This window comes from Priceomyces carsonii (genome assembly GCF_900007245.1).
Source record: "Priceomyces carsonii strain CBS4050 genome assembly, scaffold: Debaryomyces_carsonii_scaffold_2, whole genome shotgun sequence".
NCBI classification, from domain to species: domain Eukaryota; kingdom Fungi; phylum Ascomycota; class Pichiomycetes; order Serinales; family Debaryomycetaceae; genus Priceomyces; species Priceomyces carsonii.
Window position 1 is genome coordinate 790,924 of NW_026946675.1, and position 24,623 is coordinate 815,546.

General features: G+C 37.7%; 11 protein-coding genes across 11 annotated transcripts; 3 read left to right on the plus strand and 8 right to left on the minus strand.

Annotated features, from left to right (window-relative positions):
* Window positions 1-79: 79 nt before the first annotated feature.
* On the minus strand, window positions 80-11,476 carry TRA1 (histone acetyltransferase; the record flags this gene model as incomplete). The annotated part of the gene is made up of 1 exon (XM_062951705.1): window positions 80-11,476. The coding sequence occupies one exon, from the start codon at window positions 11,474-11,476 to the stop codon at window positions 80-82; it is 11,397 nt and encodes a 3,798-aa protein (XP_062808681.1).
* Window positions 11,477-11,917: 441 nt separating this feature from the next.
* On the minus strand, window positions 11,918-12,676 carry FIG1 (Fig1p; the record flags this gene model as incomplete). Its single annotated transcript, XM_062951706.1, has 1 exon — window positions 11,918-12,676. The coding sequence occupies one exon, from the start codon at window positions 12,674-12,676 to the stop codon at window positions 11,918-11,920; it is 759 nt and encodes a 252-aa protein (XP_062808682.1).
* A 261-nt stretch (window positions 12,677-12,937) lies between these two features.
* PRCAT00001887001 (putative acyltransferase) lies at window positions 12,938-14,221 on the minus strand (the record flags this gene model as incomplete). Its single annotated transcript, XM_062951707.1, has 1 exon — window positions 12,938-14,221. The coding sequence occupies one exon, from the start codon at window positions 14,219-14,221 to the stop codon at window positions 12,938-12,940; it is 1,284 nt and encodes a 427-aa protein (XP_062808683.1).
* A 566-nt stretch (window positions 14,222-14,787) lies between these two features.
* Window positions 14,788-16,650, plus strand: QDR3 (Qdr3p; the record flags this gene model as incomplete). Its single annotated transcript, XM_062951708.1, has 1 exon — window positions 14,788-16,650. One exon carries the CDS (start codon window positions 14,788-14,790, stop codon window positions 16,648-16,650), a length of 1,863 nt encoding a protein of 620 aa, XP_062808684.1.
* A 29-nt stretch (window positions 16,651-16,679) lies between these two features.
* EXO84 (exocyst subunit) lies at window positions 16,680-18,860 on the minus strand (the record flags this gene model as incomplete). The annotated part of the gene is made up of 1 exon (XM_062951709.1): window positions 16,680-18,860. The coding sequence occupies one exon, from the start codon at window positions 18,858-18,860 to the stop codon at window positions 16,680-16,682; it is 2,181 nt and encodes a 726-aa protein (XP_062808685.1).
* A 183-nt stretch (window positions 18,861-19,043) lies between these two features.
* On the plus strand, window positions 19,044-20,771 carry PRCAT00001890001 (uncharacterized protein; the record flags this gene model as incomplete). Its single annotated transcript, XM_062951711.1, has 1 exon — window positions 19,044-20,771. The coding sequence occupies one exon, from the start codon at window positions 19,044-19,046 to the stop codon at window positions 20,769-20,771; it is 1,728 nt and encodes a 575-aa protein (XP_062808686.1).
* A 110-nt stretch (window positions 20,772-20,881) lies between these two features.
* On the minus strand, window positions 20,882-21,305 carry PRCAT00001891001 (uncharacterized protein; the record flags this gene model as incomplete). The annotated part of the gene is made up of 2 exons (XM_062951712.1): window positions 20,882-21,218; window positions 21,271-21,305. 2 exons carry the CDS (start codon window positions 21,303-21,305, stop codon window positions 20,882-20,884), a joined length of 372 nt encoding a protein of 123 aa, XP_062808687.1.
* Window positions 21,306-21,453: 148 nt separating this feature from the next.
* PRCAT00001892001 (uncharacterized protein) lies at window positions 21,454-22,260 on the minus strand (the record flags this gene model as incomplete). Its single annotated transcript, XM_062951713.1, has 1 exon — window positions 21,454-22,260. One exon carries the CDS (start codon window positions 22,258-22,260, stop codon window positions 21,454-21,456), a length of 807 nt encoding a protein of 268 aa, XP_062808688.1.
* A 141-nt stretch (window positions 22,261-22,401) lies between these two features.
* PRCAT00001893001 (uncharacterized protein) lies at window positions 22,402-22,830 on the plus strand (the record flags this gene model as incomplete). Its single annotated transcript, XM_062951714.1, has 1 exon — window positions 22,402-22,830. The coding sequence occupies one exon, from the start codon at window positions 22,402-22,404 to the stop codon at window positions 22,828-22,830; it is 429 nt and encodes a 142-aa protein (XP_062808689.1).
* Window positions 22,831-22,853: 23 nt separating this feature from the next.
* PRCAT00001894001 (TFIIH/NER complex subunit) lies at window positions 22,854-23,981 on the minus strand (the record flags this gene model as incomplete). Its single annotated transcript, XM_062951715.1, has 1 exon — window positions 22,854-23,981. The coding sequence occupies one exon, from the start codon at window positions 23,979-23,981 to the stop codon at window positions 22,854-22,856; it is 1,128 nt and encodes a 375-aa protein (XP_062808690.1).
* A 118-nt stretch (window positions 23,982-24,099) lies between these two features.
* On the minus strand, window positions 24,100-24,604 carry FCA1 (cytosine deaminase; the record flags this gene model as incomplete). Its single annotated transcript, XM_062951716.1, has 2 exons — window positions 24,100-24,497; window positions 24,550-24,604. 2 exons carry the CDS (start codon window positions 24,602-24,604, stop codon window positions 24,100-24,102), a joined length of 453 nt encoding a protein of 150 aa, XP_062808691.1.
* Between the last annotated feature and the right edge of the window lie 19 nt (window positions 24,605-24,623).

Consider the following 24,623-nt stretch of genomic DNA (forward strand, 5'->3'; position numbering starts at 1 on the left):
GCTATTCTCTATATTATTAACTACATATAGCTTACAAAGTAATATTATTATTGTACATTAATTCTAAGCGTATTATATTTCAGAAATAAGCCATCCATAGGGTATCTGCAGCCGCTAGATTACGAGGATTGACTGCTTGAGAAATAAGTTCCAATACATTTTGCGTCGTTATAGTTGAACCTGAAGAAATATGACCCATAGAGTGAACTCTTTTGATGATGAGATCCACATTCATGCGTACTATGTCCCTGAACTGCTTATCTTGAGGAAAAGCACGCGGCGGATCTTGTTGTGAGAACCAAGATATTGTCTCGTCACGAACGAAAAGAGATAAGTATGGCTCCAAATCAGATTCGGGTTCAATCAAAGCTCTAGCTATTACCAAGACGTATGTCGACAAGATTCCCTCTAACGCAGTCTCACCTATCAATTTTTGAATGTTTGGAGTTAAACGGAAAGGCACCTTCTCAGCATTATAAAACAATGGTGCTGGCCTACCTCCCAGAGATCCATCTAACGAAGCATTCCTGCTTGCTACCTTACAAGGCAACATATCAGATGTCCAAATACTACCTGATCCCTTATTTACATGTATCTTCTGAGGCTGTCTCGTGTTAACGCACATCATATAAGTTGCAAAAATGAATGATGCATACTGCGAGGTAAATTGTTTACGGAACAACCAGAAATCCTCAAACTGTGGATATAAGTCAATGAAATAATTTTTCATAACTGTTGATGGGACTAATAAGGCTTGTATTGCACTCAAGACTTCAACGCGGATACTCATTGTATCCGGTTTCGGTAACCTGGGGTCAAATGCAGCCCTTAATTTTTCAATGGTATAAATGAATGGCTCATCACGACTTTTTCCATTCTGACGGCAAAAGTCTTCATAAATTCGTTGCATTGTTATGTCTCTCGAATCATCGTTGATTATTCTGATATGTGGCGATAAAGGCACCGCAATTGGAATGGTGAATTGGACATTCCGGCGACGAGTTTCTACTTTTTGGGAAAGTGTATCTCCAAATATACGGAAAAGTTGGAATAATAGCTCCTCCCGTCGACAATGACGAGCTGCAGGAAATTGAACAGAGAATGGATGGAGAGATCCATCATGTCCCCGGATTTTTAATCTTTTATAGCAAGCATTGGTGCCGCGCACTAAATCAATCGTAGGCAAAAATCTTTCTATCTTGACAAAATGGGTATTACTATCCTTATTCAACAAATACTGCCCTGGTACTTCAATCTCTTCAAATTTTTGATGATGGAATTCACTTAAATGAGGACAAAGATTTTCCAAGTTGACATGAGGTATCCTTCTGTCAAGCTTATCCTCTAAACGATCCCTCCATTTTCGTAGCTTTATTATGTAAGTCTCCAAATTTGGTTTTTCAACAACGAGGTCTTTTTCGAATTCAGCTCTTATCTGCTTTGGAAGAACTGTTTCAGCAAACCTCGTTATATTTGCCTCGGTAACTGGTGGTAACTTTGCATCATCCCTGGGATTTCCTAAGCGATTAACATACTGTATGCCATCATTAAGCAAAGCGACACCAAGACGATATGCATCTTCGTCTGCAGTACACTTGAACCTTTGGTTGATTTGATCAACAAGTGACTCTAAAGATAGAGCCAAGAGTGGATAAGCCGTTTTAAGAATGCCCATGATTTCTTCGACATGCTCCCAGGCTTGACGTGCACCATTATTTTGAGATGTCAGTTTTGATGTATTGCTTTGCTGTGTGTTTGATTTTTCTGCAGTTTGTTCCAGGGTATTATCACTAGCTTGCAACTGAATTGAAGACTTCGCCGACAGGGGAGAATTTTGCAAATCGTCGGTAGTATTCACTGATGGGTCCTGATCAGTATTCGATTCAGCCTTTGAGTCTGCATTAACAGACGTAGCAGAATTGGAAGCTGGTGATAAAGCCGTTGAAGCCGTTCCAGAGGTATTCAGATGACCATTTTCTTGCGTTTTATTTCTGGATAATTCAGCAGCTTGACGTTTCTTAGCTGCAAAATCCTCTTTAGTTGTTCTTAATTGAAAATGCAAAGCCTGAGGATAGCTTTTAGCAATACGAATAAGGACCTGTCTAACCAAACGAGCTTCTCTACGAGAAAGCGAAGATAATAACTGAGGAATGAACGTAATCCAATACCATACAGGTACTTCGCCCCTAAAATTTTCAAATGCCTGACTAACAGTACCAGTGGAGTCATCCAAACTAATTAACCAAAGTATTCTTGCCAATAACCTTCGCGTTTTACCATTTTTATAAAGACTAGCAGCTTGTAAATAACAACTGATAGCATTATTTGCATAAACCATGTCATTTGTATTTTCTTTAAAGCGGCGGTCATTAAACATACCCCATTCTGCCCAAGCCTTTGGTAAATTCAAATCAATTTGAACAGACGTTGCAAATGCTTTATTTGCTTCATCCTTTTGATTTAATTTGTTTAAAAACATTCCTTTAAGCGTAAAGAATTCCGCTTTTTGTTGAGTTGCAAAGTAAACCAAATTCGTATTGCTAATAACATCCAAGCCAGTATTAAGTTCATTCGGATTTTGATAGTGGCATTTGACTTGCTCCTTAAGTTTCAAAAATGCTTCTTGTATTTCGATGTTTGGAAGCTGATATATCTTTGTAAGCTGGTTAATACAGACATCAGACATACCATGCTTACGAGCGACATGCGCAAATCTGTTAATAACCCATGCTATCTCATGAAACCCACGATATGCATATGAGTTGGCATTTCCTCCAGAATTCGACTGCAAGATTGGAATAAATGGCATGTAAACTTTATTGATAACTTGGAATGCATGCTGACGCCAAGTTACCAAGTCATCCCATATATTGATATCATCCCATACATTTGGTAACCTTTCTCTCCATACTTGCAAGACTCGTTTTAACTCTTGTGATTTAACGTCTAGATTTTGAGCATTAGTTGAAACCAAGCTTGCATAAACTTGACTTGCTTCCATGAACTCGACATATTGTTGGAACGTATGCAAGAGTGGAATATGGGCATTATTAAACCTCTGGGGTAAGCCATGCCACTTTCTTAATGCAAGCTGAATCCCTTCATCGCATAGTCTAGAAAGATCTTGGAGTGTTTCTTTTTCTTGACCAAAGCCTTGCAAACAAAGAAAAGTCTCAAAAACTTGTCTTCTAGGCGTAGGAACGTCAATAACGTTTCTTATTGTTTGATCGAGAGTTTCTCTATCAGTATTCCAATCTGCAACCCTCCATCCACACTCTAGAAGAAGATCGGAGAAGCCTTCATGTTTTGCCAACTCGGTTAAAATATCCCAATGCTGTAATTTTTCTGCACATAATATCCAATGATCTTCCCATAGTGTATACTCGGACTCTCCGTAAGGTAAGGCACCACTACGAGCCTTGATTTGGGCCGTCTCATAAAGCTGTTGAGCTCTATCCCATAAACCAATTTGTTCATAAGACAAAGCAACTACTGTCTCCGAATACTTTGCTCGTCTTCTCCATAAACCGTAAAACATATCATCTTCTTTCAAGGTTGCGTATAGTTTTGCCAAGGCATCTTGAGTTACCTCAAGAACATCTGCGTTACCTCCAATCGAGTGTTCTATAGTTTCTAGTATTTGAATCCCTTGAGACCAAGCATCAAAATTGGAAGCTAGACATTCCACCGCGAAAGGGGGAAGCTGTATGTCTCCACAACGTGCGACACCTTCCAAAAGAGATTGAATGACATTTGGCCGATTATCAATCTGTCGTGTATGATAATCCTTAGACAACAATATCACAAGGAACCTAGTTAAATCAAGGTGCTCAGAACGAGGAATTGATTCTACTGCAACCGGAAATATTGTAGCCCATGTTCGATGTATTGTTTCGCTGCTCTGGTAAAACATATCTATAAGCGGTTCGATGACATCGGCTGCACGAATCATTGACAACTTGTCCAAGAATTCATTATGAGAATTGAGCAATTTTTCCAACGATTCAGTTGAAGTATCGACTTCCATTCTATCGTTCAGTGTGTAAGGAAATGCTGTCAAAGGTGAAAAGCGATATTCGCTAGTTATTAGTTCAATCTTTGAAGATAAGTCAAAGGAGCCATAAAGTATTTGAAGGGCCTGATTAAGCCATGGGTAGTCTGCTAAATGCTCCCAATTTTGTTCTCTGATGACATAATATAATCTTTTGTTAATGTCACTCTCTAAACTGTTGTTTAATATGGACATTAACTTTCTACGAATAGTCACATCTGCAGAACGAGTTCCAACTAAGAATGGTTGCTCCATTCTGACCGTTAATTCCGTGCAGCTAAAAGTGTCATCTTCAAATATATCAATTAGGATCTGGTAGAATTCTTTCGATAACGAGGGTTCGCCTCTCACTTCAAAGACCATCATCTTGGCTAAAATTGCGGCCTTTTCTTTGGTAGTTGGAAACAAATCAGTCCTGGAAAAAACCCAACCCTTCACCATCTTGATAATCTTTTCAAGGGTCTCTTTATCCAATGAACGTTCAATTAATTGGGCCAAAAGTGAGAGAAAAATTCTCCTTTGATCCCCAAGAGTTGAGATCCTTTTGGATGATAAGTTGAGAATCTTCTCTAAAAGCTTAGTCGTCATCTTGGCTTCAAATTCTGAACTCGAGCTGTCTTTGGACGACGATTGGGAACCTTGGTGAGTAATCGTAATATGATCTTTACATAGCTTACTAAAAGTCCTCATTATCAGAGGCATAAGAGGGTCCAATACAGATGGAATGTAATTAGCCAAAGTATAGGACAACGTAACACCAGCTGCAACAGACGGCATATCACCTAAATCCTCTGCGACAGTCGATGTAAGTAATGAGACGAATTCCTTGACTTCATCCTTCTCTTCCTGCTCGTCAACCTTACGATCATTGATTGCCTGAAGAATTATCGTTAAGACTCGTTGCAACACCTCTTGAATGTCATGGTTGTCTGATTTGATGCACTTTTCAAGTAACTTATGAAGATAAGATAGGTTAGTAATAATCCAAGTAGGCTGTTTCCACTCCAAAACGACTCCCAAAACTTCTAAGGCATTCAAGCAATAACCAAGCAAATTTGACGAGTTTAGATCATTAGAAAGTAGGAATTTTTCAAAAAAAGTTAATTTGACAGAAACCTCCGGCCAGAATTTTGGTGACAACAAGTCATGTAAGATGCCTAGTGCCTTCTGACCAAGCTCACTTTCAGAAGCTCTCTGTGGGCTAATACAAACGTATCTTATCAAGAACGTTACACATGCTTCCTTTTGGCCAAAGGGTATCGTATAGCTCGAGGACGTGGTGAAATCACTATTAGCTACCTTCGATTCCAGTTCGGCCTTCTCATGGTTACCATTAGACAGTATTTTAGCCTTTGTTTCCCATTTTAAAATGAGCTCGGCTAATTCAATCGCCAAAACTTGATTTTCTACTGCCGGGTTAGCTAAAATAGTCAATTTCCCCATGGCAGTAATTATATTCGATATGAAATGCTCACGTGCAATGAAGAAAAGATCAGGATGCTGAACAATAAACTGATAGACATTCAATACTTGTGTAACATTGAAACCATCCTCAGAAATGACACGACGTGGCCATTTCAACCAGCTAATAGGAGGATCTTCAGCCATCCTCTCTGGCATAATGGGCGCTAAGATATCAAGCGCTTGTCTTACTAGATGTCTTGAATCGGTCTGATGCGTGCGCAATAGAGCAACAAATACCTGCGTAGCTAACTTCTCTGGTGTATCATAAGCTGCTATAAAATACGAGGTAGTAACATAGGCAACCTGTTTTGTGATGTTATCCTCAAGCTTGATGTAGTTCCAACTGAACTTAATGATGTCTTTGCGGAAGTCGCTAATGAAATCAGGTGCTAATTTTAAAAGGATGGCGGTCATCTCAAGCAACTGATATCTATAGTTATCCATCGTGCCCGAAGTATGATCCGTAATTATGTCATTGGTAGATTTCCAGATATTGTCGCAAATTAATGTTAACCATTTAGGAGTATGCTCAGACTCAAAGAACGCATTAATGTTACCATTTTTCTTTGATTCGTACATCAAGATAGAATTGAAGATCTTTTTTAAAACAAATATCTTTGCTTTCATAGAATTAGATGCTTCAGAGATAAAGAAGATGCATTTTTCTAGGTAAGTATCACGACGTTTAACTTCATTAGAACAAACTACTGTTTCAAGAAGAAAATCTTCAAAATCACAAGGCATCTTTTTCTGAAGAAGTAAAAGTCGGTCGATAATCTCAAAGACCAAGTCATACTCCTCACTGTTTCTTCTCAAATATTGAATTAGAAGATTATCAAGCTTATTGATTGCTTGGTCGGTTTGAAAATGGTTCGTAGAGACTAAAGGAGATGAATGCTCGATACTGAATATGTCATCGACTAGAGAAAAAAGTGTCATTAGTATCCCCTTATTCGAATCTAACCATTCTGGCTCGCACGCAGTGATTGAAACCAAAAGATCAACGATATTAGAAAATTTTACCACTTTTATATCTCCATCAGTCTCGCTTTTAAGTTCTTCGATAATATCAATGAGTTTAAGTTTAGCGACCTTGCGAATTTCAGAGCAGCCAGTCATTCCTGCAATAGAAGCTAGCATATTACCAAGTTTTCGGTTTTTCAAGTGCACGGTGAAATACTCGATACAGTTTTCGGAAAAGCGGTTCAAAAACTTGGCAACAGGAACTCTAAACGGAGAACTCTGATGGCGGTCAAGGTGGCCCTCCAAGTACTGTAAAGTGTTGATGATTTCTTCCATAAATGTGTAAGCCTTAGCTGGCAATAGATGAAAAATATTCAAAATAGCAATGACAATTTGCACAGTGTGATTATTTTCTAAATCCAGACCAGCGATCTGTCTTAGGGTATTTATTTGGGCCCAAGCCATCAAATGGTCTAAAAGCTTTCTACCAATTTCTACCCTGAAGTAAGAAATCAATAGTTCTAAAAGACGAGCAAGCGCCTCGAGACCTGACACTGTCAACTTCTTATGATCAGATAAGTTCATTAGCATTGGACGAAGTCCATTTTGCAAGAGTTCTTTGGGTAACTTAGCGTTTTCTTGAAGGCTGGCTTTCAATCCAAGGTGAGCCGCCGAGATTATTTCTGTAGATCTGTTGCAGAGTGCTTTAAAAAAAACACCCAAGATACGTATTCTGGCTTCCGCTAAAGACCCTAAGGAAAAGTCTGGCTTTGTGAGTGCAAGTGAGAGTAGACGAATACACACAACCCGCAACTCTATTAACTGTTTTGAGGTTCGATACTCGTGAAGGCGATGAACATTAGCTAATGATTCATCTTCGGCATCAACTAGTGCTAATGCTTCTAGAAGAAGCCTGTTCAATTCCTCATTAAACGTTAGAAATGAATCTTCTAATTTCAAACAAAACGTGATTGCATCAATATTACCAATTTGCATTGAGAAAGGAAGTGCTCTCAAAGGTTTTCCAAATATTGGTGTCAACAAGAGATGTTTACAAGGACCCATAATAGTAGAAATAGGCACAGAAGTAGTATCTGAGAGCACTTTTAGTGATTCTTGGGCAACCTCCCTCACTATAGGACTTGCGCTGGCTAAATCATAAACCAAAGCACCCACAAGAGTTTGAAATGGTTTCTCTAAAATTGTTTCCTTAGCAAGACCAACATTACAATCATGCAAGAGTTTTAACACGAGTTCTTTTGCAAGCTGCCTTACCTCAAAAGGAGCTGTTTCAGGAGTGTCTCTTAAAATTGAAAATATGGCTCGGACTAGTTCAAATTGACGCTTGAAAAACCAGCTTGGAAGGATGTGCAATTCTTCAAACATCGTTTTAAGACCTATAATACCTCCCAATTTTGTATGATAGTACTCATCATAACAACAGTGAGTGAACTTATAGAACATAGACCTAAATATGGGCGATATCAAAGCATCATCCTCTGAGTCGAAAATTGTAGCCGTTATTTGATAAATATTCTTGATTACTTCAACAGCCTTGTTTCGCACAGTCTTATCCCAGAAACTTAGCGCATACATCAATGCATCAAGGAATATAGATTCACTAATGTACGCCCTACCTTCATTGTCGTCTACGGAAAAGGGACGTTCTTTTTTTATCTTCTCGATAACAGATGAGCCCAAGTAAAGAAATATAAAGTGGCGAGTAAGGCCATCTATTAATATGCCAGCCTCTTCAGCAATTTCAGGAATGGAAATCGAAAAATATAAAACCTCAAGTAGTCTTCCACACAACTGCTGTTGCCTTTGTAGTTTGTTTTCATCTCTTATGTCCGAAGGTTCTAGCTTCACAATTTCCATACTCTCTGATTTCAAATCAGAAACACATTGAAAAACATAAGATGAATAATTATCTGGGATGGGGGTCGTATCAATAAACAACTTCAAAATGCTCGATAGATACTTAAAAGCACTCATTCTATAGTGGACCTTCAACCTTGGGTCCTCCAATAACTTTATAGCCGATTCTATTCCTGGGGTAACTGAAACAGGAATCCGACCATCAAGACCATCAATATCGAAAAGTGCACGAATCTCCTGATTTACCAGTGACTCTGTTATTAGCTTACTGCATGGCTTGAAATGCTTGTGATTTCTCCCGCCGAGCTTTCCTAAAATTCGAATCGCAGTATGTGAATGTTGATGGTGATATGGCACCGGCTCTAAATGCTTCCATAGTGCAGCCATGATTTCATCAATGACTGGTTCTATCATAGGGTCGAAGTACTCTGCAGTCAAGTTATCAACACAGAGCTCAAAAGTCCGTAATCCTTGGCTAACTAGTTCTTGTGAACCATTGAGAGCATACACTAAAGGTCGGGTCAAATAATTTAAGTGTGGAACAAGCACTGACAATCTCACAGGTACAGTTAAGCATAATTCAACATAAATGTCACGCTCATATGGTCGCCGAGCATTCGATATCATCTTATTTAAGCTCTCCAATAGAAATGGTAGAATTGGAAGTATTTCTTTATAAAGATTCTCGAACCTGCCGCCACTGATACTTCGAAACAAAATCCTGATCAAATATGAATATACAATTGGTTCCTCTGCTTTTGTAGCTAACTTTAAAGATTCTAATATCAAATAATTCAAATGGGGTAAGATAACACCTTCATTCGTAGTTGGGAATAAATTTACAGACATGAAACATAACTTGAATAGCCTTATCAAGATATTAGACTTCACTAATTCCACCTTTCCAAGCTGATCAAGCCTTGATTTGAGAAAGGATATGAGGATTCCTAAAAAGTTAGCAGAAGTAACTTCACTGGCAAGAAAGAACTGAGGTAAATGAAGCAACGCCGCATTATCAAGCATTGATTCAAACATAAATGGAAGTTCAAAGCTTACAATCTCATTAAACGATGCAGGATCGATATGGATAAATATGGTAGCTAATATTTCCATAAGATCTTTCTCTTCCTTCGAAGAGGTAATTGGTAAATTAGGCCCTCCTGTCGAAAAATCAAATGCCTTCGATTGAGGGATGTTTTGCTTAGGCTTAGCTGCAGAAAAAAAGCGCAAGCAACTTATTCCGCCTCTAAAAAGTTGTCTTAATATGTTCACTTCTTCATACGAGATTATTTTAGCAGAGTCATTCCATTTGTCATAATTCACAATTTGTCCTGAGTTTTTAGCATCGGATTGATTCGGTTGTGGAGGTACTGGAGGATTGCAATTTTTCAATCCGAAAATCACCGACTTAAGGAAAGTCATTAACGTACGAAACAAGTATCTTGCATCTTTTAATAGGTCAGTATTGTTTGGAAATGGTGATGGCGAGATTAAAGAAATTTCAAGATCGAATACATCGATAGATGAAGGGTCTGTCATATTTTCCATGACTTGATTTCCTGAAATCTCATTCTTGTTGTCAGTCTCACTTTCGTCGTCAGCCTTTTCCATCTCAATATCTCTATCTTCCTTTAATTTTGATTCGACAACCTCACTGTTGGCCTCCGTCTTTTTCGAGGAATACCTTTGAATTGCTGCTTGAGTTTCAATTTCCTTTAGGTTCCGTTTCTCCTCGTACTCTTTATGCTTTCTCAAAATATGAGAGTACTTTCTATTTAAACTCTTGAAACGCTTTGCATATGAAGCAATAATTATCATGAATAATTGTCGACCTTCCAATTTATTAGGTAAACGCATTATCCTTTCTACTAAATTAAGTAAAAGCTTAGCACTCATGATCTGAACAGTTAAAGCAAGAGAATCGTCCTCAAGCAAGCCACAATATATTCGAACGGTTGACCATATCTGTTTCGGAGTAAGCTCATTTCTTACATTATGTATAAAGTCAGCAACCGTAGAGTATGCTAATGGCCTCAATGTTTCAAATGAAGTTAAGCCATCACCTATTAATATTTTTTCATCAAAAAGCAATTCAATTTTGGGAATAAATTGCATCCTAAAAGGAGTAGATAATATGTGTCTTGTTGCATGTAGTAATTCCTTCCTTGCAACTGATAATTCAGCCGGACAATCTTGTAAAAGGCGTAATATCACATCAGGCACTACTTTCGCCTGATTCTGTGACAAGTGTTGATTAGCATAACCTCTTATGAATACATACGCTAAGAACGATGCCGCCTTTACCTGACCCAAAACAAAGTCACTAAAAGCCTGTCTGTTCTTTATTTTTGGGGATATCGATGTTACTACCTTGTTTTCCTTTTCCGCTTCTGCTCTATACTCGCGTTGTTCGTCAACCTGTAGAGTCAACAAATTTAAAATTCTTGGTAAAAACGTCGGTAATGAAGTCTGGACAAGATTTTTATACGATGAATACAATGATACCATCGTGATGGGGCATTCTGATAATGTCTTGAACGAATGCATCGCTCCATTTAATGTTTTGGATGAAGGTTCGTCAGAAAAAGATGGCGGAGACATTTCCTTGCTCTCTGACTCTTGATACGAGTTATTTGGATTAAAGCTAACATTTTCCTTAAGAGTCTGAGGCATATTGTCGTAAATTTGATTTATAATATCAATGAATGGAGTCACTTTAGCAGATAAATTGTTCTTATAAGCTTTGTGTAAGCTTGTCACTATCTTCATACATAAAACACCATTGTCTTCATTTTCCTGAACTAGAGTTTTAAGCAATGTATCTAAAATTTGCTCTGAATACGGTTGGAAAGTTTCGTTCATGATTGATCTATGAAGAATTTCCAATATTGAATTCCTCAACTTGTGCTCAGGTGAGTGGCTCTTGAACGATACTGGAACTTCATTCAAGTATTTTATGAATATTGGTATTAAGTTGGACAAGAAGTATTCATATTCTGCCGCTCCATTGAACGTTTCTATCATGTCGAGTAATTCAGAGAGCACACCATGAGCTGTTTTGTAATCGGCATTATCATTAAGCCTAGACACAAAAGTGTCTAATTGCTCCGTGTATGACATTTATCAACCTCTTATTATGAAAAACACAACTTCTTAGCTCAATGCAATTACTCAGAAATCAAGTTCTCCGAAGTAATACCTCTGTTTATACTTAAAATCTGACGGTTATCGAGATTGAGAAAAAACTGGAAATTCAATTTACCAATTTTTTGAAATATCACATGCAAAGCACGTGATATCTTGATATGACCCATGATTTCACTACTTCAGAGGCTATGATAGTACAAGTGGTTAAGAAAAGGATAGGCTACTTTCTACATTTGGTGATAGAAGATTTCGTTTGGAAATTTCATGAAATTAATCTTTTTTTGGTTTTAAAAGAAAACCCTATTATTTATTAAAGCGTCCTCCTTTCTGGCTGCAAAACTATTACAGTTTAGAATATTTCGCTTTAGCTTATTTGTACACCAAGTGTATACACTCTCTTGCAAACCTATGGCCTTAAACCTTGGGATCCATTGCAAGAGAGGATTTTCTGATCTCTCTGATATAAGTGAAGAAGCTTCCAAGACATACTATCAACAAGAAGGAGAAAGCCGTCCAGGACATTGCTTCTGCTCTTTTGCCAATGCTAGCACTTACGATGTTCATGGATGCCGAACCTACTATCTGTTTACTTGTATTAGCTGCTTGGTGTTGAAGCATAGCACCAAGGCCCCATAGTAAAACATTAGCGGAAGATAGGAGGCAGATAAACTTTCTACCAAGATTTTTCCCTGGCAACAACGGGATAGAGACATAACACAGTACAACCAATAAGACTAATGTAATAATAATAGCTGCCATTAGTACACGGGGATGGCACGTCTCATTTATATCTTTCGCTATCTTCACGAGATCCATATCGTTTGCGTCATCAGCATCTTCCAAAAGGGAAATCCCCGAATATGAGGAGAGCTTCAGTAAAGATCCGAAAGACGTACAAGTAAATTTTCCATCCAATGCAACACAGGTAGCTATATAGCCTATTCTTACGCTCATTTTAGCTAAAGTGCTCGAAGAATTTGAGTCCTTATACTTTGCTTCCACCTCTGAGTAAAATCCGGACGACTTATTATAGCTTAAGCTTGCAAAGTAGACGTCAGAATATGTGCTAGAAGTATCTAGGCAACCCATTAAAAGAAAGCTTAACAAAAATACCGATATGAATAAAGAAATTACTGTAATAAGTTTTGGTATTTTTCCTATAAGTGAAAACATTGTGAATTGAATGGAATAGATGTTGACTATATTATAATCTAGAAAGCTCACATTATATTTTGATGTATATTTATATAAATATATCTTTATATATGCTCACGATTATCAGGCTCTTCGTTTCCTCCTTGAAACATCTTCTTTACTTGTTTCAAAATGGTTGCAGCAATAGAGTAGGAAATTTTGATGTATTTTCGCCACCGCACGAACTCACGCAATATTTATTACGAGTAATAATAATGTGGCCTGAAAATCAACACGACATCAGACAAAGCCTCCCCAAATGATCAGTTTCACTAGTACCCATAATATTCTCAATAATAAAAGAGATACCAAAGCAGGAATGAAGGGAGAAATGATTTCTAAGGCCGACTTAAGCTTGAAATCGGCAACAACGGTATTTTTTTTAGCAAGATCAGCCTCTTCCAAATCTAATGGATCATGGAAGTGACCATAATTGAAAAAATTATCCATGAGTTTATCTTTTTCATACCAAATTTTGAACAACCAATCCTCGAACTTTTTCAAATCTTCTTCATTGACATCGTCAATATCTTCACAATCTTCTCCTAATGGAATATCTTTCACATAGAATGCTCTGATATGATAATTAATCATTTTTGGGCCCTTACCCAACACATAAAATCGTTTTAAAGAGAATTTATCTTCACCATACTCATCAGCTTTAAGATCCGAATAGCCGGTAGTGATATCGTACACAACTTCTACAGAATCCCTCAACTTTTTCAAAACCAAAAACAATCCCCTTATTCTAGGTATGAGTACATGTTTCATTATGGGAAGATTCTTCTTTCTGCAGTATTTATCAGACCTTTCTCTTGTATTTCGTGCAATTACTGTCCCCTCCGGAAACAAAATTATTTGATAAGGCCATATCTGTCTCTCGTTTGAGCCTTGCGGCCACTTTATGACATTGCCAAACTCATTGGAATTCGAAGTATGAGTTGAAGAAACATGAGTAACACCATTGGCAGGACCAACACCTCTTGCATTCGCTCCGATACTCAATAATTGATTTGTGAGTACTATTTTATCTCTGGCCCACTTCCGCGATAAGAACAAGAAGTTGTAATTCCTCATACCATAGCCCAAAATAGGAATTTTTGAAAGGTCTTTCAATATTATGTACACTGAGTCACCCAATTTTGCAGTATATGATATGAACCATAAAAACAACCAATCAGTATATATCTGGTGATTCGAGATCAAGATAGAGTTTGGAACTAAAATGCTCGATAAAGATCCATTACTTGAAACACTAAACTTGTCTCCCGGTGGCATACTTTTAACGTCGTACGTTATAGATAGCTTACAAGGATTAATCAAGGCAGTGATGAAACTTATCAATATTACGAAATAATTCTTTGTCACATTGATTAGTGTTTGTTTCTTACCGGCATCATCTCGAAAGATTTTCAATCCTATGAACTGGGTGTACACAATTGATAGACATCCTGTGATGAAAGTAATTCCTAGGATAGTAACTCTTGCGACGGCCACTGGCCACAGATGTCTTAATGAGCTCATGATGAGCACACGAAACTCTATTCTGATTAATTATTTACGCCACGAGTCAGCTCTATGCCAAACAGTTGTAATATGTCTCTGCTAGTTATTGAATATTGATGTTGCCACTCACAATATCGCACGTCAATAATGTCTCCCCTGGTTAATTTACTTACGGAACATGTAAGCGGTTGTGAGCGTTCGTTGGACCCATTAATACCTTTGACTATTGGCCAAGTACGAAGAACGTTAGGGATCATAGTGCATTGGTGGGCATAGTCGAATCTTGAAAGTAATAGTGAAAGTATCTTCCATGCAGCGTGGTGGAAGCAAAAGAAGAGATGCGCCGGTTAATTCAATTTAGATATTTCTAGTGTTATCAAGTAGCTGCAATTGAAGTTCGGCTAGATATTGAAGCCGATCATTTTTGGTCGGTTCAAAATCGGTTTGAACGAGATCAAAAGCTCTAAATTTTTACGATACCAAAGCCAAAAGAATTATGCAAATGTCATATTGTGAAGAGGTGTAGTATCATTTTAAAGCTAATAGATGCTGAGAACATACCAAGTTATCACATTAAAAGAGATATGAATGATGGTCTACCTTCAGACTTGGAGTCGCTAGATACACTAGAAACACAGCAATCGATAAGCTCGTCTGACCGAAACCATGGACCGCGATCCTTACATCATGAAAATACAGCAAGATATCTCAACGAAGAGCAACAGAATGAAGCTCAAATAGGTACTAGCAGGATTAGTTCAAATCGATCTAAAGTAAGTAGGGCTTCAAGGAAGGCTAGTAGGATTTCAATTTCAAAAAGGAGAGGATTGCTTCTGCAACTTTCTCTCATTCCTGAGTACGAAGATGCTAGAGATTATCCCAGAAAAATCAAATTTGCAATCGTTCTGGTTATAGCATTTGCGGCTGTTACTGGACCCATGGGAACTTCAATCATGTTGCCAGCTATTGACGACATCTGTATCGATTTAAATACGACGCAGGCTATAGTTAATGTTTCCGTTGGAATTTATCTATTATCTTTGGGCATATTTCCTATGTGGTGGTCATCATTTTCAGAAATATATGGTAGGCGAAATGTTTATTTGATATCTTTCTCCATGTTTTTGGCATTTTCAATTGGCGCTTCTTTATCGCCCAGTATCGGTGCCTTGATCATATTTAGAGTTCTACAGGGTGGTTGTTCTGCTTCTGTTCAAGCTGTGGGGGCTGGGACAGTTAGCGATCTTTTCATTCCAGAAGAAATGGGATTTAGTATGGGGATATATTATTTGGGTCCTTTAGTCGGACCCTTTGCTGCTCCAATCCTCGGTGGTGTGGTTGGCGAGGTGTGGGGCTGGCGAGCAACTCAGTGGGTTTTAGTAATCGTTTCTGGAATCAGTGTTATGACTATAATGTTTCTTCTTCCAGAGACGTTGAGAAAAAGTGATAATATTGGAGCTATAAGTAAAATGTTACAGGAGAAAATGAAGTCCGAAAACGAACTGGATATATCACAAGAGATGGAGGAAATTGAAAGAACAGTTTCTCAGCCTAGTATACGTCTGACATCTGAGTATCCTATGATTGATCCCGTCATGCCAAGTTTAACCAGATTAACCACAGAAAGATCACAATATTCGAAGAAAATTGTTGACGAAACTTTGAAACGGGAGTTATCTCAATATAGTAATCGTGCATCGAATGACGAAGAAGGGGCAAACAAATGGAAGAGATTTGGTTCGACTTTGTATGATTTAATTATAAGACCAACTCATGCTGTTGTATTATTGACTTATCCACCGGTTGCATGGACTATTACTTATTCTGCCACAACTTTTGCGGTGGTGTATTTCTTCAACATGACTATATCATATGCATATGCGAAAGAGCCATATAATTTCAGCTCTATAATAATTGGTTTGATGTATATCCCTAATTCAGTGACTTACATAATAGCATCGGTCTTTGGAGGAAGGTGGAACGATAGATTACTTAACAACTATGCAAAGAAACATAATGGAAATTTGGTACCGGAGGCAAGAATTTCGTGGAATGTAGTAACTGCAGTTGCTTTGTTTCCCGCTGCATGCCTAATTTTTGGCTGGTCTATTAGGTATGGCGAACACTGGGTTGTTCCCTTAGTTGGAACAGCAATTTTTGGTTTTGCTTCAATGCTTATCATTGGAGCTACTGTCACATTTATAGTTCAGTCTTTGCCAGGAAAGGGTGCCACTGGCGTTGCACTTAACAACCTTATCAGGCAAATACTTGCCGCTACTGCTACGTTTGTGGTAGAACCCCTCTTGAATGCCATTGGCCCTGGAATTTTGTTCTCGATTTTGATGGGAATTTTACTTGTTGCTTCGGTGTCATTATACATCGTCAAAAAAAGAAGTCCATACTGGAGAAAGCATTCTGACTTGTCAAAATTATACATGAAATTATGATACTATATATTATCTTTTCATATACGTAATCAATTATATAATTCAAAGATATCATCAAAAAGAAAGTTGATATTAACTCCAACAGATTTCAAATTATCTAAATAGGGTTTTGTATTATCAATAAATTCTTTAAACAATTGCTCATCTTTCACCTTATACTTTGTTTCCCCAGTTTCTGGATCTGGCCCGGCAGAAACGAGAAGTGTACCATACAAGTGTTTTTTAACAGATTCTGATAATTGTGTTGCTTCTTCTATGCACCAATTAATTAGACCACTAGAATCTACATTACTTTGCTTATCCTTTTTTAAGATTGGAATCACACACTCTTGATAAGCGATAATAGTTCTTTTAATTATCGAGGCACTAACGATAATCAGATTAGACACATAATTCACGACATCAATTACAGTCGAACCCTGAACACCAATTGCAAGTTTAGACATTATAGAAGCAAGGTAATCACTAGACCCCTGTAAATATAATGAGATTACCTTGTTAAGCTGATTGAAGATATAAAAATATTCAATTATTTGATATACCTCTGAGTGCGTGAGACGATCAATATTATCATGTAAATCGAAAGCCAAACTTTGCTGAATTCTCAACTTTCTCGTATTTATTTTCAATTTAATCACATCAATAAGAAGCTTGAGTTCGTCTACTGAATTTGACAGGTGGATATTTTCAATTCCATTCACATCTTTCTCTATTGTGTCTAGCTTATTCTCGATATACTTAATCAAACCCACGGATTCAGCATGTCTATTATTTGAGATCTCCACGTCCACTTCGTCTAATCGATCTTCTAACTTCCTTAAGTCATTAAATGTCTGAGTATTGTTGTCACCAAATTTTTGCCCAGGTACGCTTTCAAAGTCATGAGATCTATTTCGCGAATGAACTCGAGCTGATATATCCTGCAAAATGACTTCTGAGCTTTGTCTTTGGGGGCCACTTCGTCTTTTTTCGTCATGTGGAGAGTCTGCTATGCCAGAATTTCGAAGCGATTCCCTCAACTGTCGCTTTTCATCTTCAGTCTGCCCAAGGTCTGTGGCTCCTCCCATGTATCTTTCAGCATCCATAAGCCTTTTCCTATGAAAAGATTCGCTAATTCCTTTATTATACGCTTCCGTGATTTTCAAGAAATGATCATATCGATCCGTCTGAAATACATAGCTAAGTGCTTTGGACTTAATGCCAATAAAGTAAGTTTTTCCTTCATCTTTCTGGGCTTGTGAAGAAGTCATATCAGACAACTTTGTTTCTGATAGCGGTAAGCATTGAATCGCTTGTAAGCGACTTTCATTTCCGCCTTCCTGAGAACCTTTTTTTACTGCAATCAAGAACAAATCATTCAATATAAATAAATGTGCCGCCTTCACTGGCTTCCATGTTCCAACATTGACTTCATACCATCTTCCGCTTTCTGCTAACACATGTCTGCCCGGCAATGGCTGAACAAACTTCGATGCACCCTCGACATGCTTGAATAAAGATTGTAATTCCGTTGCCCACATCTTTTTAAGCACCATTACCGATGAGCGATCCTTTCTTTTAGCTTTTGACGATTTTGATTGCAGAGGAGTCCTGGGTATTTCAAGTTCCATTCGCCTTTCCGCGCTCTCCTTGAACTCGTCCAAAACTTCATATAATTGTTTGGTCGAGATACGAAGGTGGACCAATTCATCTTGGGTGTCCCTGAGTTCTTTTGTTAGCTCAATAATGTTTTGCTGATTTTGATTAATGCTAGTCTTTATATCTTTTGTAATAAGGCTCTTCTGCTTCACCAATACCTTATAGTAATCGTCGATCTCCGTCGCGGTACCATTCGAGAGTTCCTTGAAAATTTTCTTCTCTATATCAGCGAATTCGTTTCCTTTTTCTTTCTCCACCAGAAGTAAGGAATCTGCGCTGCCGTTATCGTTTTGGTTAAATTTTGGAACTGGAGGAAGATTACTGGCATCGAACTGTGCTCCTTGTGGAAGTGAACGACCATGAGCTTGGGCAGCAGCTGAGGCATGTATGCTTAAACGTCTCGTATTCTTTCTCGATCCAGTTTGATGAGGTAATTGTAAAGTGTCCAGACTGTCTTGAGTAGTATTAACTGCATTGGCTCTAGAATACGGATTGCTAAGCTTAGAAGTATGACCAGAGCTTTGCCATGGGGCTCTGCTCTTACGGTGTTGCTCCCGTGTACTTAATGCCATCTTTATACAATATTTAACCTCCTTTCGAGTAAAATACTCGATTATAATTATTATTATAGTACCACCTCAGTATTACGACAATACATCAATTTTGTGTAAGAAACTTAACCAAACTTCTTCGCAAATACCAGCTTTTGATAAATAGATAATTAAAAGAGATTGCTGAAGATTCATCATACATAGATGTCACTTACTAGTACTGAACTTAACTATTTAGTTTGGCGGTATCTCCTGGAATCAGGGTTTGAGCTTGCGGCTTATGCTTTGGAGAAACACTCTCTCTGTCTATCTCACGAGGACAATAACAATTCATCAATAATATCGAAAGTAAAACCAGGATGTCTCGTCAACTTAGTTCAAAAGGGAATATTGTTTGGCTTATCTGAGGAGGATATATCAGACGGCCAATCAAAGGAAAAACTCTCACTATTTGGTGCATTGTTAGAAGACGAGTTGGATAATGAAAGAAGTAGTGGAATACACCTGGATAGCCAAACATTAAGAAATAAGAATGACTATGTAGACTCATATTCTAAAGATGAGTCTAGTCGTAATAATTACAGAGATATAGAAATGGAAGAGGAGAAAGAAAGTGAGAAGAGTTTCGTAACTGAAGGTAATTTTGGGAGTCACTTAGAGAACAACTTCGAATCGAAAACACTCTCACCGGCTCTAAAGTTTCCAGAAAGCTTAACCTGTGAGTGGAATCCGACTGTAGATGTCTTTGCATTTGGTAAGATGGATTCAACTGCCATTATAAACGCAATAAAGGACGACTGCGTATTGGAATCAGTTACTTTAATGCATCCGAATATATTGGGTACTGAAGATGAGATAAATTTAGTGTCATGGTCTCCTAAGGGAAACGCAATCGTCACTGTCAGCATTAACGGTGAGCTTCGTGCTTGGTCTCCAGATGGAAAATTAAAAAATGTCGCTAATCCATCGATAGGGAATGAAATCATAAGTAAAATGCCAAATGACAATTTGGAGGTGAATACTTCGAATACATTAGTTACGGATTTGAGGTGGAATGAAGATGGGCAATATTTTTTGTCTGTGAATGCTAACGGTCAAGTGAACCTTTGGGATGGGATCACCATGAATTTAATCACTAAAATGAAGTCAAGTCCCACAGTTGTGGAACAGTCTATACTGACGTCGCCTCCCATTGCATGTTGGCTTACTGATGATAAGTTCGCCCTTACATCCCCAACCAATACCATTAACATTTATTCTGTACTGAAGGGATTCGTGGTTCAGCCAGAAATACTACAAGTTGGACAGTTGAGTGGTCATAATAATTACATCAGTTTCTTAGCCTTTGATCATGGATCCAAATTTTTGGCATCATGTTCAGATTTTAACTATCTGATTAAGGTATGGATGAATAGTTCTACTAAGGAGTGTGTTGAATTGAACGTTGGCTCTGATAACAATACCTTTAAGAGGCATCTGAGTCCAATCATTGGCTTGGAATGGTTAGATCACGGCAACTTGGTAAGTGTTTCTATGGAGGGAGTAGTTAACATTTGGGATGCATCAAACGGCAATTGCATATATTCAACGAATATCTTGACTCTTTTGGAGAACTTTAGATCAGAGGAATACGCAAAATTGAAAAGTCTTCAGGAGCCTCTATTATTCAACGTTAGTTTATCGCCCAACAAAGAGTGGTTGGTAGTGGGAGATGACTATGGAAGAGTTTCAGTCTGGGGCATTTCAATAGGTAGCACCGGTAATTCGAGTACAGTAACTTTTCTTGGTATTTATAATTTAGATATATCTGATAAGTTTTCGAATGAGAAAGGCTTACAAGTTGGAATATGTGATATTAGCTGGAATTCAAGCTCACTGAAGTTCTGTGTTTCTTATAAGGGAACAGACAGTGCCGTATTTAATTGGCCCTAGTTTCCATCCTTTTAGCATCCTTAGCTTAATGCTGTTTACGTTTTGGCACATTCTTGTAATATTAAATATTGTGTATATTAGGACTTTTAATATAAAGAATTAGATTTCAACTATTTCGTAGCAGTGGAAGCAATTGAGCTCAATGTAGATGAAGCAGTACTAACAACCTGCCTTGCCTTCTGTGCTCCTGGTCCATACTTAGGAAATAAAAGATCAAGGTAACATGTCGCGAGCGCAATTATAGCAAAAAGAACTCTTAAAAGAGGAGGCTGAGAACCTTCCGAAGTTTCAACTTTGTTAGATGGCTCATTTAAATACGACTGTAGCGCGATAAATAATGCTGACCAAGATAAAAGCTTATTTCTCATGAACATGGCCGCCATTGGCAATGCTTGGGTAATCATGCCAGATGCTTCGTCCCTTGGCTTTGCTGGTACATGACGGTATCTAATGACATATTAGTAACCTGATTTATGACTTATATAATTACTATACTTACGGTATAACTAAATCCTCTCTTATCTTCGGTGCCATTGCGTTCTTGTATTTTTTAGTTGATATATCAAAGTAATTTTATTTCAAAAATATTGGACGTATATATTTTTGAGTGCATATACAAAATTAAGTCAAATAGACATGTTATAGTACTGGATTTTTATCTTAAAGATCTGTTGACACTTCTTTAGTCTAAGAGATCACGCTGTCCAAAGTATTCACTAACAATGACTAAAGTAGTTTTAATTGTGATTCTTGATAGCTCTGAAAACTCGTGGAATCTTTTATGATTGCACAATTTAAGTGCCTTCTTGCCTAGATCCCTAATAATTGATGTTTCATTGACATCTAAAGGGGCATCAAGTCGAATAAACAACAGCCAAATCCACCGTGAAAGATTTTGATCAATAGAACCACTTAGCCATTTTGTGAAGTATATTACTAATTTAATTATAGTTAGGTGATCTAACTGTATAATGAAAAACTCAATTGGAGGTACGGGGCTTTGAAACACTAGTCGCCTCCATGAAGATGCATTCAGGGGTATTATTATCTCAGAAGAGTCTGTGAGTAGGATTTTGTCTCTCATATTTCTTGTCTGTTCTTTCAAATCTAAAAGTGCTGTCATAACTTTCAGTTTCCATTCGTTCGAAACTTCGACATTTTCTGATAAACGTAAACCCTCTCTGTGAGCACTCTCCTCCTTAGAAGCATCTCTCGTTCGATGGTTTCGCAGGTCGTTCTGCTCAAATGACTGTGTCTTATCTTCCGCAAAATGAATACATTGATCAGCTTCAGCCTCTTTTCTGACACTGTTCAAATACTCAAATACTTCTCTTGAGACATCGTCGTCTTCAAATTGTTTCACAACCATTGGAAACGCCGCATGCTGGAAAAAGATAGGATCTAGGTCTCCTTTAGTCGTCCGAGATAAAGCTTCAGGTAGAATTTTTTGACGTTTAGCTGCGCTATCATTGAATTTTAAGTTGTCCATACTAAGCTATCTCACAATTTGCCATCTTTATGACTTATTTACCAATTTAAAAAAAAAAAGTTATATTCTTTGATACGAATTTGATGAAGTTATCGTATTCGAAAAAACGTATGAGAAATTTAGCTTAACATACGTTTTGCGATGGGAAAACGTAAGAGGCAAGAAGAAAATGAATTAGAAATTGATACGGGAGGGATTCCTACGGAGCCAAGGCTTCCTATGACTTGCGATCTACCATCTTGTCCTAGTAACTCCATCCTGTTTTCAAACTATTATGAGTACGAAAATCATATTGTCACTTCACATAATTACATTTGTATTGAATGTAAACGTAAGTTCCCATCGGAGTATTTTTTGAATCTCCACATAGATGAGAATCACAACCCTCTTTTGAAAATTAAACAAGAACAGGGGACGAAGATCTTCAAGTGTTTGCAATATTCCGATGAAGGCTGCAAAAGATTTTTCTCTACACCTAAAAAGAGACGATTACATATGATAGACAAGCATCATTACCCTAAAGATTTCGATTTCGGGGTGATAAATAATGGAATTAAATATGACCAATAATATACATTTATATTTTTAGTTGATTATGCAGCGGCAGTTGAGTCTAGTTTTCTTCTCTTTCCAAGAAATGAGGGACCCCTTCTCAATTGCTCGAGAACTTTGGCGTCAAATTTTAAGCCACAAGTTGGGCACATATCATTTTCTGGAATGATACTCATTATACAGAGACACACAGAACATACATAACCCAAGTCGACCGATTTTCCGGTAATAAAACAGCTTGCTCTGTAATTGACATTTGAATTGGTAGGTAGTATTATCAACGGTCTTATTGAAGGCTCGATAAAGAATGCGGTGGATAATATTTGAATTAATCCTTGAGGGTCACTGATATGCAAGTATACTCCATTGGTAGCATCAGCAGCCTGTTGTAAATAAGAGGAACTTTTGCTTCCTAAATTTGCAACATCTATAGATAGTCTCATTTTTTGAGCAGCAAAGATAGAGTTCATGATGGGAATATATCTTAAGTTGTCATCATCTCTTGTAGTGACTATAAGTAATCTTGATTTCATGGAGGTCAAAGAGCTTGTAGTCGCATTAGGTACTACTAAGTCAGAGGAGCCAGAGGCTGTCATATGTGCCGTGGAGCTTATTGCAGAAGCCGTGGACGTCGAAATAGACAGATCTACTCTAAGTATTCTGTTAGTGTATGTAAGTGCCATGCTTATAGCACCAGATAAAGTAGACAGTGTGTCTTCGGTAATTTTATCACCAATTTCCTCTAGGCATTCATTCAATTCCTCCAACACTGCCTCATCCACTATCCTGAATTGTCGATACATATCCTTGTTGATCAACTCTGGTTTCAGCTTTTTTCTTCCATCTTCACTTTGTCCAACTGAGCTGTTCCCATCATTTTCTTTTGCTCCTACTACTTCGTCATAATTCTTTTCAGGATTAGGGTACAAAAATTTGGAGTGACTAGGACCACTGGCTATAAATGCAACTTTGTTTGAATTATTGAGAGACAAATGTGCGTTTAAAAATACTAACAAATATTTAGTGGCTTCCTGAATCGTCATTCTATCCTTTAATTTAAACCAACCCTTAGGCGATATGTCAAGCACTACTGTAAGTAATGACGGATCATCGCTAGATGAACTATTAACCGTTAAATCAGTGAATACAGTATCAGATATAGCATCCATCTTTAAATTCAAATACAAATATATTTAAAAATATCTATAAAATTTATATTCACAAAAATGATATCGCGATATTCATCTTCTATATAAATTATTAAAATCTATAAATGACTTAGTAAACTCATTCACCAATATCCTCAGCCCATTCTTCGGGATGTTTCTTAATGAAACTGGCCATCAAATGCTTACATTCTTCGTTGTTCAAGTTCTCTATTTTGACTCCTTTGGATTCTAAAAGCTTTTCCGCTCCAACAAAAGTTGAGTTTTCACCTAAAACAACTCTCTTAATTCCATATAAAATACATGCACCAGAGCACATATCACAAGGTGATAACGTAGTGTACATGGTACATCCTCTGTAAACGCTGGCACTTAATCTGCCGGCATTTTCCAAGGCTGCTATTTCTGCGTGTAATGTTGGTGATGATTTCTGTACTCGCATATTGTGGCCCCTTCCAAGAACAGTACCATCTTCATCGACAAGGGCAGCTCCAATAGGAATCCCTTCTTCTTCATAGCCTTAAATATGTTAGTTGAGAACTAGCTGAGACTAGATCAAGTAGCTACTTACTCTTACGAGCCTCCTCTAAAGCGACTTGAAATCCTTGGACCTCAGAAGATGACATCCCAGCGTTTTTATGTTAA